This window comes from Chroicocephalus ridibundus, chromosome 4 (assembly GCF_963924245.1).
Source record: "Chroicocephalus ridibundus chromosome 4, bChrRid1.1, whole genome shotgun sequence".
In the NCBI taxonomy this organism is placed as follows: domain Eukaryota; kingdom Metazoa; phylum Chordata; class Aves; order Charadriiformes; family Laridae; genus Chroicocephalus; species Chroicocephalus ridibundus.
The window spans coordinates 21,647,983-21,665,847 of NC_086287.1; the positions used below are offsets into that span (position 1 = coordinate 21,647,983).

A 17,865-nucleotide genomic window follows, 5' to 3' on the forward strand; every position below is an offset into this window, starting at 1 on the left:
CTTACTTTTCTTTTCTCCTCCCTTTCGCATGGCAGGAGTAAAACCATTTTTTGTTTTCCGCTTGCAAAAGTGGGGGGGAAATAGCCTCTTTACATGATCAAGTGAAAAACCTTAAACCTTTTTCTTTTTCAAGAGATAAATGAGGAGAATACTAACAGTAAGAAATTATACCTCAGTTACTCTATCAGGAATGCTAGCTGTTGTAATTCTCTTCAGCCTCAAACTCTCCAGTATTTCATTGTGCCCAGGGTCTGATACTAAACATAGAATGTAAACTATCTCTTTGTATTTTAAGTTCGGGCAGTACGGACAGTGAAGAAAGTACAGATTCTGAAGAAGAGGATGGAACAAAACAAGACTTGTTTGAATCACACACCAATACAGAGGACAAAATGGAAGTAGACTTAAGTGAACGTATGTAGCTCTTCTCCCAGCTACTTTGAATTATAGGAAAGTGTTAGATCTAGCAGTCTTACTTTGTAGGAATATTCCTTGTTTACCACTCTTATTTCAGCTGTCTTAATAAAGTAGTCTTTCCTACTGTAAAGAATGCTTGCAACAGAGCATGCAGATGTAGGGAAGCTTGAGTTCTCTACGTGTCTTGAGTCAAGTTACTTAGTCTCTCTAAAATTCATGTTTCTACTCTTCAAGAAGAAAAAAAAAAAGGAGGAAATGGAAAGGGAAGGATGAAATGTAGTCACTTATAGGTGTTGAATGCCTGTAAAACTGATGCTGTTAATCTCCAAACCTAAAATATAGTTATTTTTACTGGAAGCCTTTCAGACCAAGTTCTCATCCAACAATGCTCTTCTAAAAGACTTCCTACAAAGTGAATTTGCATTAGTGTGAATTTTCATGTGTGAACGGAAGATGCACATCGGTAGACTCTTATGTGGAACTTAACTGATGTAATTGGTTTAAAAATGTTCACGTTCAAGTCACAGTAGACTAAACTGGCTTTGGTTAAAATAGTGCTGTCTGTAGGTAAAAGCCCTTTGTTTATCTAGACTGTAAGGAATTAAATTAAAATAGAAGGAAAAGTTAAGGGTTTTCTTTTCTTTTGTCAGATTGGTGTCGTTGGCATCTGTGTGTCAAACAAGTTTTGATCCATGTGGGTCTCCTCCCATATCTGCCTGGGTTGGAATTTCTAATTGCTAGTCAGAGCTTCCTTTTCAGCCTGTTTTTTTGTATGTAAGTGTTAATGAAAAACATGTTTCCCTTGGGTAGGTGAAGTATTTTGAAATGACCTATCCTAAATTAGATGCTGTTAAGTCACAGTTGCTCCAAAATTTAAAATACCAATAAATATTTTCAGTTGTAAAAAGCCTTAAACTTTTCTGAAACTTAGCAGTGGTGTTAGTGCATGAGAAATTCAGAGACTGCCCATACCTAAGTTGACATGCTCATTTTCTATGTTCCGGAAAATGTGCATAGGAGACCGAAAAAAGGGATGAAACCTCTTAAGACTTTTTTTTTTTTACATTATCAAAATTAGTTTTGAAATAACAAATATTGATGTTAGCTTAAAGAATAAAGTGGGGTTATACTCGTGATCTAGTATTGATCTAGTATGGCTTATTGTTTTTGTTCTTCAGATAAGCTGTATCGATTTCTAGCAGAATAGTCTTTAAAATTCTGTCTTACTAGCAGAATTTCCCTTCTAGGGAATGCGTTCATTTTCTTACAGTATATAGCTGATTCTTCTGCATGCGCTTGAAAGTCTAGTTATGGATTTTGCTGCTTTTTTTTGGAATGTACATATAGAGAATGAGCGTGTTAGGCATATGTGCACTCATGTTCTTTATTTAAATTTGTTCCTAATGATCATCTTGATGATTTTTCAGCACCAAACTGGTCAGCTAACTTTGATGTACCCATGGAGACTGCACATGGTGCCAATCTGGATTCTGTTGGGTCTGATGTGTGGAGTACAGAAGAACCTATGCCAGCAAAAGAAACTGGCTGGGCTTCCTTTTCAGAGTTCACTTCCTCTTTGAGGTAAGAATGTTAGTGATTCTGGGCAAGTTCTTCATTACTAAATGTAATGGCAGCTGCCATTTGGTTTCCTTGGGGTGTCCATCTCTGCCCAAGCCCATGTTGGTAGTGTTCTGGTGGAATACAAGGTGTGTAGTGTCTGAAGGGCTCCATACGTTATAACAGTATGTCCTTGTATGATCTAACTCATAGCAGGCTTTTGTAGGATAGGTGGATCCTATAGTGTCATTGCTTTTTAGGGCTTTTAAAGAATATTTGTGTCCTTTAGTCCTGGTCTCAGACCAGAATTTGGGCTGTGATTATTTTTTTTGTTTTATTTTTTAGCGTAGACTGAAGCCAGTGAAGGGTTGAACAGGGAACTGTTGAATGGAAAGGTCATAAAATGTCTATGATGATTCTGGTTTATGGATGTTGTAAAACCAAATAGGTTTGGGGTTTTTTTTGTTGTGGGTTTGTTTTTGGTTTTTTTGAGAACTTGCATGGTTGTGCAGCTCTGATATCTAGATTAAGGAGTTCTGTGTTATTTTGAGAATGCCTGAGATACTTTCCTTTCTTGGCTTGAACTCTACTTAAAAACAATAATTGAAGTCCTCTGTGTAAGTACCTAATCATATAGATGTAAATTTTGAGTTGACAAATATTAGCAGTCGAGAACTGATCCCTTCTCCAATTAGAAGACTTTTCCTTTTATACATCTAGCTCCCAATTCTCTGTCTGGGCATTAAACAGCTCTGATACAAAAGCGTGATTTTTCCAACATAAAACAGTATAGTGTTCATGCATGAGGCAGGTAAGTTGATAACAGAATTATGAATTTAGAAAATGAAGACGTGGAGTTGCTACATCAGTGTATAGAAAAGACATTATTCTGTGAATGGTGAGAAGTGTTTCAAGTGGCCAAATCTTGTCTTTTGAGTTCCTTCAGAATGCAAAACTTGTAGCCATACTGTATATATGATTCAGTAGTCTGTAGTGGATGATGACTGCGTTGGCAGTCTCGGCAGAGAACCATCTTTTAAGTTGCAAAGAGTGCATTTAGAAAGTCGGTTAAAAATGTTGGAAACACTACAAGGAGCCAGTGATACTTGTATGCCTTATTTACCAGGGACATGTCCACCACTACTTGTAATCAAACCAAATAAAACATGTAAAACCACCACCAAACATCTACTCAGTCAGCTCAGTTCTGGTGGATTTTTGCATTACTAAATGTCTTTCCAAGACTCCTGCAAATAAGCTTGCTGTCATTCAGTTTCAGTAGAGTCCTAGGCCTCATAGCTTTAATACAGAACTCAAAATACTATTTTAAGAACGCTTCATTCTGCTATTCAGAAATGTTTCTAAACATCTTTTACTTTGTATTTGAAGCTCAAAAGATTCCTTAAGAAGTAATTCTCCTGTGGAAATGGAAACAAACACAGACCCGGTTGATCCCTTGAGTGCAAATGTACCTGCTCTTGCAGCACAGCTAGAGAGTAAGTACGCTGCAGTCAGAAATGCAAACAGATTGGTCTTAAGAGTTGTACCTGAGAAAAGATCTCCCTGAACTTTAAAACGCAGGTTGCCAGAGACCTCTCATCTGGCTCTGCTGCTGTTCTGCCAGATAATGAAAATGACTTGTCAAAGAATTTCTGGACTATTTGAAATAGTGTCCTGTTTAAAGCAGGAGCCAGTGTTACTGTTATCTGTAAAGGCCTGCTTATCATGAACAGAAAAGCATTACAAAGAAGCTAAGTGTGTTCCGTTAGAGAATCCTCACCCGTGTTAGCACTTAGCTGAGCGAATGCCTGAGAAGAGTGGTAATCTCTTCCTATGTGGCAATAGGCCAGCATGCTTAAGGTGTTCAAATTTCCCTTTCCTGCTCATTCTTTTCCAAGTTCTCTTCACTATGCATGCACAAATATGTGCTAGTTAGCTTTTTGTATATATTATTAACAGAGAGAACAAGAAGTGCAGATGAGAAGTCCAGGGAGACTGGACTTCCCAAAGGCTTGTCTGTACTTAGAAATGTACTGTCAAATTTGTACTGTGTGAGCTTGTGTAAAGAATGCGACTGTACAGAAGAATAATACACACTATAATCCTACTAAAGTCTTGTTCAGGCAAACCTGTTGCAGTAACTGTTGTCAATCTAAATCACTAAGTGGCTTGCAAAATAAAAAAAAACATAAGCCATCTGTAAGAAGTACTTATGCTCTATATATGTATATAGTCAGGGTTGCAGAAAGGTGGCTTTCTCTGGAAGGAAGAATTCAAGAAGTGTACAAAACTGCAAAATATCTTTCTGGTCATATTGGCTTGTATGCTTGCTCATGAAACATAACCAGCCGTGTACTAAATCACTTCTTCGTATCTAGCCCCAGGAAGTGTTGCTATGGAGGCCAGTTCGGATGGGGAGGATGATGTAGAAAATGCAGACAAGGTAACTGAAACAGTAATGAACGGCAGCATGAAGGAGACACTGAGCCTTACTGTAGATGCTAAAACTGAAACGGCTGTTTTCAAAAGGTGAGAATATCTATTTATTGTCTTCCCAGCCTTGTAAAATAAGCACTGTTGATGGAATACTACATGTCATCAAAAAGAGTTCTTTGCGAGTCATAATTCCTGAGGCTTTAACTAGAAACCTGCTTCAAAAGTATTTTTTTAAAAAAACCTTTACTTCCAGTTGGTTGCTATAACATGAGATTTTCCTTATCAAGCCTTAATATCAGTGGAAGACTGACTCAATAACTTTTGATCCTGATGCATGTTATTGTGCATTTTTTTTTTTATGTACCATTATTCTTTTAAGACACAGTTAATTGCGTGTCAAAGCTGAGCTTTTTAAATTTTCTACAGAACTGTTAGATTTGGATTGGAATTCCATCCCTCTCATCCAGGAGGATGGAGGACAGAAGTTGAAGGCCAGCTGGTTGCTGCTCTTGAGAGTAACTTAGGGTGATCACTGTTGGTGGTATGGATGATGGTGTCAAATCTGTTCTGGGCTGCAGGTGCCGCAAAGAATTCTGGAATAACCAGAAGAACAAACTCCTTAATTTTGGTATCTTCTGATACAAAGTGTTTGATTCAGGAATAACTGTCTTACAGTATAGTTATATTCCATATTACATATGCCAACAATGTGATCCTTCTGTAGGAATAAAACACCTTTCCATTTCATGGAAAGATCTTGTAGATCTTGTCTACTAAGATCTTCTGATCTTAGATTTAATAATCAAGTGGTTTTTATTTAGTATCAAATCTTTATGTAGGGAAACAGAGGCTACAGTCTGACCTGCAAAAATAATTTTGTCTTTATTAATTGAAGCTGGTGTGTTTTTTTTTCCCCCCTGCCCCAGTCTTGAGAAATCTGAACATACTACTAGCATATTGGCATGCAACCCTCTTCTCATTCTTTTAGAATAACTTCCTAGTATTTGTCCCTATTCTAGTTTTAAATATTGAAAAGAAATTGTCCATATGCATTGGAAGCTGCTTAAAAAAATCACAATCCATTTTGGTAGAAAAAACTTCCCAGTGTTAGTCCTTACATTGCCCTTCTTTTAAATTCATTTTACTTTGTCCCATTAGTGGTAGGAGGTAAGTGCTATTCATTTTGGATGGTTCAGGAATGGAAATGTAACAGCTTTTAGTCAGTCTTGCTTCTATCCTTTTGATTATTGAAGCAATAAATAACAACTCTGATCTCTGATGTTAACAACTCTAAACTTCTGTTGTTTTTCAATATGGAGGAGGGAGCATTTATGGCTGCATGGCACTTACGAATCAAATGGTATTGCTAGAGGAATTGAACCAAGGCAGTTTAGAGGATTGTGACACAGTGCAGACTCATGTGGCATAGAACCATGGTGCCTTGCTGACATAGTAAATGAGGCATCTGCTCTCCGGTTTTTATTCGGTATTTTGGGCAATGTTTTTATATGGTCTGCACTCCTGTTGTGTTGGATTGTTATCCATGGTGTTTTTACACTTCTCCTTAAACTGCTTTAGTTCCCATGCACTTTAAAGCTCTGTGACTTGTGATTCTGGTGCAGAAACTACTGTGAGGAGCCAGCACGTGGTGGCAGTTCCTGCTTGCCTTCATGGAATTACGTGCTTGAACTGTGGAGTAAGCACTTCAATTCTTGTAATTAAAGGGACACAGAGGTGCAAAGGGAGGCAGTATCATAGAACCGCCCAGGTCAGAAGGGACCTCAAAAGATCTTCTGGTCCAACTTTTTGTGGGAAGGGGAGCCTGGATGAGACTATCTAGCACTCTGCCCAATTGCATCTTGAAATCCTTTAGCAATGGGGACTCTGGGATCTTGATTTGGAAAGGGGAGATTAAGGAAATGTAGGAGGAGGCTGAAAGGTGAGGCCTTAAATATTGACACTGTTCTACTCTGATAGAGGTATGTGGTCTCATGCTGAGTCAATGCTCACACGTCTGTCTTTAAACCGACTTTTAAATATGCCAAAACAGCAAATGGGAGAGAAAAGTAGTATTTCCTTTGGAATAAATATCTAAAACAGTGCGGGGGGGGAGGTCGAGATCAAGGGACAATTTGAGTAGTGAGAGGAGGTCCTACTCTGTGTACCTGGCAAAGTGGATGCTTCCAGACCTAACTTTTATATAGGATTTCTGCCAATAGAAAACTGATGGTGTTGAAGTCAGTATTAAGGGGAGGGAGGAGCGTTATAGAATGATTAGAGTTGGAAAGGACCTTGAAGATTATCTAGTTCCTACCTCCCTGACATGGCCAGGGACACCTCCCACTAGACCAGGTTGCTCAAAGCTCCATCCAGCCTGGCCTTGGACACAGGATGCCCTTGATGGGGCATCCACGACTTCCTTGGGCAACCTGTTCCAGTGTCTCCCCACCCTCACAGTAAAGAATTTTGTCCCAATATCTAATTAAAATCCTATCCTCTTTCAGTTTAAAACTGTTACCTTTCATCCTATCATTACAATCCCTTATAAAGAGTCCCTCCCCATGTGTCCTGTAGGCAGGACAGTCACATGTGTTCCCTTTAAGTACTGGAAGGTCACAATAAGGTCTCCCTGGAGCCTTCTCTTCTCCAGGCTGAACAACCCCAACTCTCTCAGCCTGTCTTCATAGGAGAGGTGCTCCAGCCCTCTGAACATCTTTGTGGCCCTCCTCTGGACTCACTCCAACAGGTCCATGTCCTTCTTATGTTGGGGGCCCCAGAGCTGGATGCAGTACTCCAGATGGGATCTCAGAAGAGCGGAGTAGAAGGGGGGAATCACCTCCCTTGACCTGCTGGCCACACTTCTTCTGATGCAGCCCAGGATACAGTTGGCTTTCTGGGCTGCAAGTGCACAATGCCGGCTCCTGTTGAGCTTCTCATCCACCAACACCCCCAGGTCCTTCTCCTCGGGGCTGCTCTCAATCCCTTCATCCTCCCGGCCTGTATTTGTGCTTGGGATTGCCCCTACCTACATACAGGACCTTGCACTTGGCATGCACAGTAGTTAATTTGTGGAAAGCAACAAAGGACAAAAATGTGGTTTCTGAACTTAATTCAAAATGGAGGATGAGAAGGGAAGAACTGACAGCAGAGACAGCCCCTTTTTAAAAAACAAACCAACAAAAATGAGGAGACCAGTTCTAATGGTGATGGTGACAAGTATTTTATTTTGAACAAATACAAAGAGTATCAAGGCAAATGAGATGGGGACGTTAGATGGGGAAAACTGGATCTTGATGAGAGATTACAATGCAAAAGACTATTCTACAGGCTCTGTAGGTGTAAGGAGCCATGGGAGGAAAGAGAAGGATTCATTGAAACTTAAAAGGATCCACTGAAAGGAGAACTCTAAGAATAGGAAGAATAATCAGCAGAGGAAAGTATGTAATAAGACAGGAACATTTTGAAGCCAAATAGATTTGTTGCCAGAGAAGTATAAGACTGATGTTTGTGTCTACTTCAGAGCTACCTTATAACTATCTCTTGCAGGTATATGGTCAAACTTGTGTTTTAGTGCACTCATAATGGTGTGACTGAGGTGGCAGAGGGTGGGAATGGAGAGGCAGAAAAGCTCTAATTTAGAGGCAAACCACAGGTATTTGATAGCTAATGACTTGAGGCTGCCTAGTTGCATGGTAATGTCTTATATTGTGTGAGTGTACTGGTTTTTCACTGAACTATGTTTTGTTTTGTCTCTTGAGAGGAAGTTCATTAAATAGTTTGGGCTACAGTCTTAGTACTGCGTAACCCGTACATTGTATTTCACATTGGAGTTATTTGGGAGTTTAATAAAGATGGTGATAAGTTAATGATTCTGCTGATATGTTTCATGGACAGGCTTTATTTATGCCAGTTTCTGAGGGAATCTTGAATTTCTTTTATACTTTCTTCCTTCCATTTTTGCATACTTCTGGCTTCAGAGTGTTGAAATCATATCGGTATGTATAGTAAAGGATCATGACTGTGATTGTTACCACTTCAGGCATCACACACATTCCTTATTTCTTTTCTGATCTTATTTGTAACCACTGTGTTTCCTGCCCTTTTATCCAGTCAAGTTTTAATGGATGTAAACACTGATGCGTTATTAGGTGTTTGTAAAGTCTAGAGCCATGTGCTTGATCTTCATGTTGCAACTGTAACTTTAAATCCATTTGCATGTGAAATATGGACCCATATCCCAGTTTTCTCCTGTTGCCTGAAATTTCCCTGTAAGTAAACTTAAAAATTAAATAACTTCTTTCCTTTTTTTTTTTTTTTAAAGTGAGGAAGGAAAATTGTCTACCTCGCAGGATGCTTCTTGTAAATATGTAGTAGAAGAGAATGCGGAGGTTGCAGAAGAGGCTCCTTCAGCTCTGCAGCCTACTAACAGCAGTCCAGAACAGAGGTAACTGCGATCAAGGATGCTTTCAATCCTCTAAATAGCAGTTTGCATGTTTTTCTAATAGGATGTCTAAAGAGATTAATGAATTCCTGTTAGTTATCAGCTCTGAGTTTAGCTTGATCTAAACATGTGCTTGCATCTATTTTATAAAATTCTCACAAGTTAGATTTTTTTTTTGTTGATTCTAAGACTCTTGAGTTGTCAAAAATGTATTTGCCTTGTACTATTTTGTCTTGCAGGGGGTTGTAAATATTCCCATTCTGTTTCATGATATGTTATTGAGTTAGAATAGTGAATTGATACACTTACGATAAAAAATGATTTAAAAAAAATGTTAAGGAAACAAGTTTGACTTTATGCTGAAAATTTACGTAAGTTAGGTCAACCATTTTTTTTTATTTTATTCTGTATTCTATGCTGCAGAAGAGTTTGGGGGGAGTTCACTAGTGCAGCTGTACAGAAAGGAAACGATGCCTTAAGTTACGCTTGTTTGCTTGTGAATCGGTTATTATTTGCACCCAGGTATTAATCCGAATGCTTGCAGATTTGGAGAAGATTTTTCAAAGTACATAAATTTGTTTCAAATAAAACTTGCCTGAAATATGGAGCAGTCTGGATTGCTCAGCATACTTATTGGAGGAGAGAAGACATTTTTCTTTGGCAGCTTGGCTACTTCTGCAGTCTTGGAGAATAGTAATTCGGGATACAATTCTGAGGGGACCAGCACCAAACGGAGAAAGCTGCTCTTGCATAAATTTGTTTCTCTTAAATTGTAAATTGTCAGGTGGTATTGCTTTCTCCAGAAAATAAAAAAAAAGGCATTTGACAGAATTTATTCTGCTTCATTTGTTGTTGAAGTACTTGTTTTGGGGTTTTTTTTTTGCCTCCCAAGTTACAATGGTATGAAAACATAAACAAGCAACTCTTAAGTATAGTATAGCTTCACCAAAATCAAATGCACATAGTGACATTAATCACCAAATGCTAGAAGTGCTTAATGCAGATATTTCATATCTGAGCTGGTTTCTAGACTTCCGTCAGAGCAGCATTCATCTTTATCTTAAAAGCCTAAAACAATGAAGGACTTGAAGTAGGTGAGAAGACTTCCATCCTTGAAGGCAGTATTCAGTTGAGACTTTGCTCTGGAACTTAGGTATTCATAAGTACATTAATATCTAGGCAAGAGTTTACTGGTTTCCTAGCACAACAAATGGCTTGTTGAACATCAGGTGCAATCCCGCAGGCTTGATTCTTGATGTAAAGGCAAAGGGTGCTGTGCTGCCCTTTCTTGTTTTAGATGTAATGCAAGGGTGCCCAGAGGAACTGTGCTCTCTCAGAGAAAACCCTTGTAACGTGAAAATCTGAATGTGAATGTGTATTTACCAAACCCTCAGTAATCCGTAAGGTCTGCTCCTTTTCCTGCAGTGCAGGGTTTGGGGGGCAGAGCTGTGCATGCTGCCGCCTTGTTGAGGAGCTGAGGGCGTTCTGAATGGGAACGCGTTCTGAAGGGAGAGAGGATTTATTAAAAGCAATTCCAGGAGTCACTTCTGCCTTGTATAAGCAGGGATATGATTCTGAAAATCAGAGATTTTCAAACTGTTATTAGAGAAACATATTTCTCACACAAATCCTGTGAAAGTAGTAATCACTTTTAAGACTTTGTGGACGCTATATTAGATACCTAGCTTTGTAGTGAAGACAAAATTGAAATGCTTTGTTAGCAAAGATTTGGACTATAGCTATACAACTATACATGTATATAGACTATACAACACAGAACTCTACTGCATGTTGTGATTATACCGTATGCAGACCAAGAAAGATGCAACGTGTTTGACAAATTTAGATTCTGTTTTTTAGACTTGTTTATGAGCTAGTATGTCTTACCTCTATGGTACTGGGTGCTATGCTAAAACACTGCTACCTTTCCTGTAAGCCAGAACTTTCTACTCTGCATAAATTCCATAAATTTAATCAAGAAGTGGAGTCTAATCAGAAAAAAAAGCAACTCTGTATACTAAGTTAAAGTGGGAAACACAGGAACTGACTTTCACAGCCTCTTCTTTATCTGGAGGAACTGTTTTTATCAAGACAACATTTTTAATGCTGATAAGCATTAAATTGTGTGGAAGAAGTCTCTGGGTACGAGGTGATTGCCTTTTGAGTAAAGATGTGTCTAAACCAACAGAGGGCTCTCGGAGCTAGCAGTTTGTTAGAGTGCTTTTTCGGTTGCAGGAAATCTGGAGGAACTCCTTTCCTTGAATTCCGGCTGGCTTCGTTGAAGCTCAGTACTTTCTTTCTCTAAAGGTGGCTGTCACAGCAGATCCTCATACAAGCGCAGTATAAATATCAAGATAAACATGATTGTGCTTTTGGGGCTCCATGCATGTATGACTAGTGGGAGGAGTCCCCTAGGTAGGTCTTTGGCTGGTGGCCAGCAGTAGTAATCTCTGCTAGGAGCCCTCTTCCGTCATGGACCTTTTTCCAGTTAACAAGTGACTTACTGCTGTGTGTCAGACTTCCTGTCCATGCAGCACTTGTTTCTTACCTTCCAGGTTTCTCTAAAAAGTGTTTACTTTTGTCTAGTGCTGTCTGTCTTTTGTCTAATGTGTACATTATTTTTTTAAAAAGTGTTTTTATAGCTTAGCAGCCAAAGACTTAGCTAGGGGACTCCTGCTGGTCATGTGCATGTAGAGCACGGACCCAAGAGTGGCTTCTCTGTGATGTACACCATCAGAGAACAGGAGTTACAGGTAACTTTTCTCATGTGTAGTTCCAAGTGGTATTTATGTTCTTTAAGGGGAACTTCAAATGTATGCAGTAGACTTGCAGTGATTGGAAGTTGAGGGTTTTTTGCCTTTTTTGCTTGCAATTCTTAATGTTCTCATGCGCTACTGACTTGATGGTTTTATTTGTGTTAGTCCAGAGCAGTTTGAGCCCACACTTACACTAAACTTCTTATCTAGAAATGTATATGCTGTCATTGTTTTCACTTTTGCAGGTTTGCTCCTTATTTTCCTCCTTGCTTCCTGAACTTTTCATGCTAATGGACTGACATTCAAAGTATTTGTGAAATGGCAGTTTGTAGATTAGATTAGTAACTAACACAGTTGTTTTTTGGTTTGGGTTTTTTTTAAGACGCTTTTGTTTTTCCTGTTGTGTCTTAGCTGCTTATTTTCAAATGCAGTCTTAAATACTGATGGTATCACATTTTGCCTCGCAATAAGATTTGGAGAAGTATCAGAAATGTGCTTTTTATTAGTGATTCTCTTGGGGAGATGGTGCATCTCTGGAGACCACTTAGTACCTCAGCTAATAAAAATCAAACACTCTTCAACGGTTTGCTCAGTTAATTAAAGTGCTGTGCTTAATTAGGCAATAAGGACTCCAGAAAATCAATGGGATGAGCATGTTATTAGCTTGCATTTCTCCTCTTCAACTGAGAGGTCATGCTACACAGGATCTGGGGTTGTTGGTTTTGGTGTTGGATGTGTATGATGGGGGTTTTGGTGTTGTTTTCTTTTGCACCTACCCAAATTTAGCTTGGACCTTTTCTTGTTTCTTGTATACTTACCTCTTTTTTTGGCCTCTTAGGACTGATCAACACACCCATTTAGGAGAGGCGTCTGTTAATGGCCCTGTATGATGTGTGATGTCTGCTACCTTGGCTGAAGAAAATGAACTGATATATCCAGGTGTTTGAGTGTTTCTTGAGGATTTCATCTAGACCCTGTTGAAGCCAGTCACTGCTGCACTAATTTCGCAAGGGATCAGGACCAGCAACATTTATATTCTAGATTTTAAGACATTGTACAGAAATTCATAAGTGTAAAAATATTGCACATTGAGAAATACCAATAATTTTTGCGTATGTTTATATTGTATTGTTCTAAATAATGGGTGGCCTGTGAAATAAGATCCTGCTACCCATGTAATGATGACAGTAGTGTTACTATAGTTAAAATGGCTGTAAGAATAGTTTTATAAAAAAGTGAATACACAAATCTAATGTATTTGAGACATAACTATTTGACTATTAGTGTGACCAAAGTATTTAGCAGTTTTCATACATTTTTCACCTTGTAAAAAGAAAAGAAAAAAATGAATTCATGTTTCTTCTGAAACTGAAATGCCCTATAAATGTTATTTTGGTTGTTTTAGCTTACAAAAGTGATTTAAATAAGAATTTTTTGGTGTTCAGCATTTTACAACAGGTTTTTAAATTGGTAATTGTTTTCTGTATTGTTTAAAACAGATCAAAAATGTAAGTCTATTGGTAGAGATTTTAAGTATTTATTGCTACAACTTAGTTGACAAATTGATGTTACTGTAAAGCCATATGTTCTGTTAAGTCTTGTTTGCTTGAAACAATACCTTACAGGTGAAACACTAGAATATTTGAAGTGCACATGGCTTGTTGTGTTTAAGTGATTCACCTGCCTTTTAACCCATTCACCAAGATTTAGTTTAACACCAAGCATTATACGATGGAACATTTCAGAACAATCTGCGTATTTAAAACGCTATAATCCTTTTAGACAAGTCAAGTAAATGAAATGCCTGTGCTGCTAATGTAATTACAGTACATGCATTTTAAAAGTATATAGTGTTTTTAATACAAATTTTGGCAGCAGAGCATGTTGATTGTTACTTTCACTGTACTGATCTGTGTGAGGCTTTCATTTGTATGTTCTAAACCAGTTTTTTCACAGCTGGTTTGTGTATATATAGTGATTATGAAAACTAATTCTGTGTAATTTATAATTTTCTATGTCAGTGTAAAATTCCAACAGCCTTCTCAAACAAACAGAAGCAATATAATGTATATTGCCACATTGTCTGGTGAAAGGGTTAAAGTACTTCACCTCCTGCACTTTTAGATGCAAATCCATTTTTGTTTCTGTAATAGTTACATTCATTTATTTTTTACATCATTTGTTTTCCTGACCAGTATTTAAAGCCAAAAGGATACTCTAAACAATGGCCAATGTTTTATTTTAGAAGGCATCCCAAGCAACGTGCCTAAACATTACATTGCATACAGAAATAAAAACCAAACACATACGTATAATGGCATTGCCCTTATTGCTTCCTCTCTTGCACTTTCTGCATCAGATTTCAGTGGCACTCATCATTGCAAGCTGTTACAAACTGAGCAGTTGTGTGAAAATGGTGGGGGGAGGAGAGAAGTAGTGTAGGTGGAATTGGTAACTGTGGTTGCCCTTTATACATATATATTCAGTATAAATAATGGAATCCAGTCAGTTTCTAAGTTGTTTCTTCTTCAATTCAGAATTACTTCCAGATCAGCTTGACCAAAAATGTTTTGTAGATCAGCTTTAAGGTTGGCTGGCAGCTGTCCTTTTATCACTTTCTGATCTGTTATTCAACAAGCAGTTTTGGAAACAAACCCCCTCCTTTCAACACATGAATTGCAATCCAAGTAGAAAATCCAAATCCAGGAGAGCAGTGTGTTGGCTTACATAAGTTTGATGCTTATAAGGAATAAAACTTCTGTCCTTTCCAGTGGAGCTACTTGTCCCTCGCTAACAAGTTGAATGAACTAGCTAGGTAGCCAGGAAAAGTGAAGGAGATACTGGTAGCAAATGAGTTGAAACTGTATTTCTGCCCCGCTCTGCCCTGCAGTTCAGCAGTCTGTAGCGTGTTGTCCTTCCTTCTATTAATGAACTGTCCCTATCAGTGCACTATCCAGTTCATACTAAGCTCAAAATCGAGGAGGAGGGAGTGTTTTGTCCCCCTTCCCTCTGTTCCTGAGAGGTAGTATCAGTTGAGCGGAGATGTGAGAAGTGGTGGTGAGTGGAATTCACCCTTCAGTGTAGTTTGCATTCTAATTAAAGGGTGCAATAGAGGTAAACTAAGTCGGCTGATGCTAATTCCAGTGGTCTTGAGGGTTCTTCCTTACTGTTGCCTTTATTGTTAGTTTTCACAGCTTGTGTGGGAGATGAGTTACGCCTGGGATTTAACCTAGATTGGAGGTGGCGTGAACGTACTCTGGGGAGGTGTAGGGTGTGTTTTACCCACTAACTGTATTACTTGTACAAGGAGTCCTCAACTTGAAGGGAAGGCTTGGGAGTTGTATTTTTGGCAGGGTGTACGGTGGTATGTGTGCATAGACACGCCCACCTTTTGCCATCTTTTCCCAATGCTTTATGCTGCTCACGTAGGCTTACGAAGGTTTGGGCATGCTTCTTCTGAATGGCTGCGTTACCCAACCTCTTTAATCAAATTTGACTTGCATGCAATGGGATTTATGAGTCGTCTTTATTAAAAGATAGTTTAATGCATTTGTGAGATGGACTGAAGTCTAATAGCCCTGTACAGGTTTGATATGTTACACCGTATTTAGCAGCAGTTAAGGTGAAGAAAGCTTGCTTGGAATGGCTCCTACTGCATCCGTGCTTCGCCGCGTTTCACAGTGCTCTTTGGAGTGGCTAGAGGCTCAGTCACTTGAAACTGAGGAATAGTGGGCAGTCGATATCAAAGGGCAGTGGGTGTAACCTTCAGGACTTCTCTGGGAAAGGATTTTTCACTTGAGCAAGTGCGTGTTGCAGAAGTGGCTAGACCAGCAATATTCGCGGTAGCTCATTGCCTCTTCAAACTCTGTCGCTGTTACCTGGCAGAGCGGATGAATCATGCCTTCTTGACCAGTTAAACCATTATTTTTAAGTGTAAGCCTTGTACTGGATTTTATAGCGAGATAATTCTATTTAAGTAAAAGTGTAAGCCGTCGTCTTGACTAACATTATTATTATTTAAGCGAGCACTCCTCCTGCTCAGTGAGTTGACAGGTTGTCACTGAGAAGACACCGGGATAGTTGAAACAATCTCATTCCGTCGGCGTAAGCGCAGCCCAGTGTGACCGTGCTCTTGAGCGAAACCTGCCTTCTTGCCTCCGGTAAGCCTTGGATCTACCTCTTGGAAACAGGGAGTTCTGTATTGTCATCTGCGTACTCCTGGGGAAGCCTGCTGTGACAGTCATTCTTTGTGTGAAATCCACTGAGGAGTAACGAAAGACTTATGAGGAAGACGAATCAGGTTGTTACTATCATTCATTATAAGCTTATCTTCCTGTTTAAATTAGCTTTAATTTCCTTGGAGATTGTTTTGTTTGCTGACATGCGTCTTACACAGTTATATCAGGAAGTATTTATTGTATATAATTGACGGGTCTATTAATATACTTAAACAATCGCTTCCGACTGTCTCAGAATAAATAGTGCTTTCCTCAGTGTAGTACAAGTGCTTCAAGTTTCATTATAAAAGTGTCTGTGTTGTTTCCTAAACCAGGATGGAAAATGGAAGTTAATGCAGCAGCAAGAAGCCTTTTTTTCTTTTAAGTTTTTAACTTCTGTCTTTTAGTTTCTGCATCTTACTTCCTCACAGGTAAGGATTTGGCATCCTTCTCTTCCGTTATTGTTTGAATATGTAAGGTTACAGCATGGAGGGGAAGACTAAGGCAATAAAATCAAAATAAAAAAATACTCTTGGCGTAAAAATAGTCATCTTCCTTCTTGCTTTAGCTAAGACAGTTCATGAAATCTTTTGGTCTTGCCCAGCCCTGGCTTGGCTTTCTGGTTTGCATTGTGCCCAGCCTGTGATTTGCCCCGTGCGTAGGCTTGGGTAACGTCTTGTGCGTAATTACACATCTCCTAATGACAGGGCAGGGCAGGGCAGTCAGCGTGTGCTCCCTGCTCTTCTGCCACAAGCTGAAGCCGTAACCAGAACTGAACTTCAGATTACGTTTTGCTAGTAATATTGTTCAGAATTTCTCTCTCGTAGATGAGTGCGGGCTTAGTGTTTGATGCGTCTTTTTCCATTGGGGCGGGGAACTTTTTCTGCATTTTTATCTTCTCTAGATCGGTAAGTACCTTGCAAAAAGAGGTAGGATTCCCTTTAGTTCATCGTTCTGGCTGTACCTTAAGTACTGTAAGTCTGGTTCTAAGACCTTCTTCAGAAGGAGTGTTCTCCCTTCCTGTTCTGGATCTTTTCTGAGTGGCGTGGGTGCTTTCCTGTGGTCTGTGTTCTCTGCGTCTCAAAACGTGGATTCTGAAGACTGTAACTTATATCACGATTATCTGTTGGCATACAGTCAGCCGGAGTAAGAGAGCCAAATCTTGCCTAGCTGTGGTTGAGTGGATTTGTCACTTGTGACTCGTGAGATTCAGCTTACCCTGAGTAGAGGTAGAGTTTATCTGGTTGTCTCACTGCTTTAGTGCGTGGAGGATAATCAGCTGGGTCGGTGGTTGATTCTCAAGGCCATAATAGAGACACTTCACTTTTTCAGGTGGAAGCTGAACCTGTTACTTACACCCCTTTGAGACTGGTTTTGAACTCCACCATGTGCGGCTCTCGCTGTCTGTCTGAACTGGGAGGGGTTCTTCCCTTCCTCTCTTAAGCTACAGTCACCTGTCAAAGGCCGTCACAATTTCATCTTGGGTAATAGATTAACCTGGTTCTTTTGCCGGAGCACTGAAGCCTGACTGCATACACTGCAGATAAACCTGCTTTTTCTTACGCCAGACAGAATTAAGTGTTTGGAAAAACCTCTCTTTGCTATTTTTTTCAAATGAAAGCTACAGACAAAGTGATGACTGTTTTCTACTGGTTCGCCTATCGGGCAATGGCACAAGGTTGCTAAAGTAAGCCTACGGACTGTCTGCTGAAACTCAAGTGGCCTTGTTTCCGTTCTTGGAGTTCTCCAGAGCACCTGTCCTGCCATATCCCTACAGAAACGCTTGTTGTTAATGCTGTATTTGTTTAAAAGGGTTGTTCTCCCGTAATCTCTGCTAAACCATCGTTCTGAAGGGCTTTCAAACGAGAAGGGTTGTGCTTTGCAGTGAGCCGTAACGGACTGTGCGTATTCATCAGCCAGCATGCAAATGAGAAAGGTGGTAACTAGGAATCGTGAGATGTTTGTGGGACTGTGGGGTCCTATTCTTTCTCTGTAGTCCCTTCACAATTAAGTAGCTTGGAAAGATAAAAGGGCTGAGGAA

At 39.4% G+C, this 17,865-nt stretch overlaps 1 protein-coding gene across 10 annotated transcripts in view; it reads left to right on the plus strand.

Moving 5' to 3' along the window:
* Positions 1-13,922, plus strand: part of PPP6R3 (protein phosphatase 6 regulatory subunit 3) — a 58,985-nt gene extending 45,063 nt beyond the window's left edge. For 7 of the 10 annotated variants that reach the window (XM_063334570.1, XM_063334568.1, XM_063334571.1 and 4 more), the window contains 7 exons: positions 296-414; positions 1,845-1,998; positions 3,364-3,470; positions 4,353-4,503; positions 8,388-8,405; positions 8,732-8,854; positions 12,446-13,922. In XM_063334570.1, the coding sequence (XP_063190640.1) occupies positions 296-414; positions 1,845-1,998; positions 3,364-3,470; positions 4,353-4,503; positions 8,388-8,405; positions 8,732-8,854; positions 12,446-12,497 (724 nt within the window). In that variant the 3' untranslated portion in view covers positions 12,498-13,922. Of the gene's footprint in view, positions 1-295; positions 415-1,067; positions 1,192-1,844; positions 1,999-3,363; positions 3,471-4,352; positions 4,504-8,387; positions 8,406-8,731; positions 8,855-12,445 lie in introns of those variants that run through there. The other 3 variants (XM_063334577.1, XM_063334574.1, XM_063334578.1) reach the window with 2 other exon arrangements.
* The last annotated feature ends 3,943 nt before the right edge of the window (positions 13,923-17,865 follow it).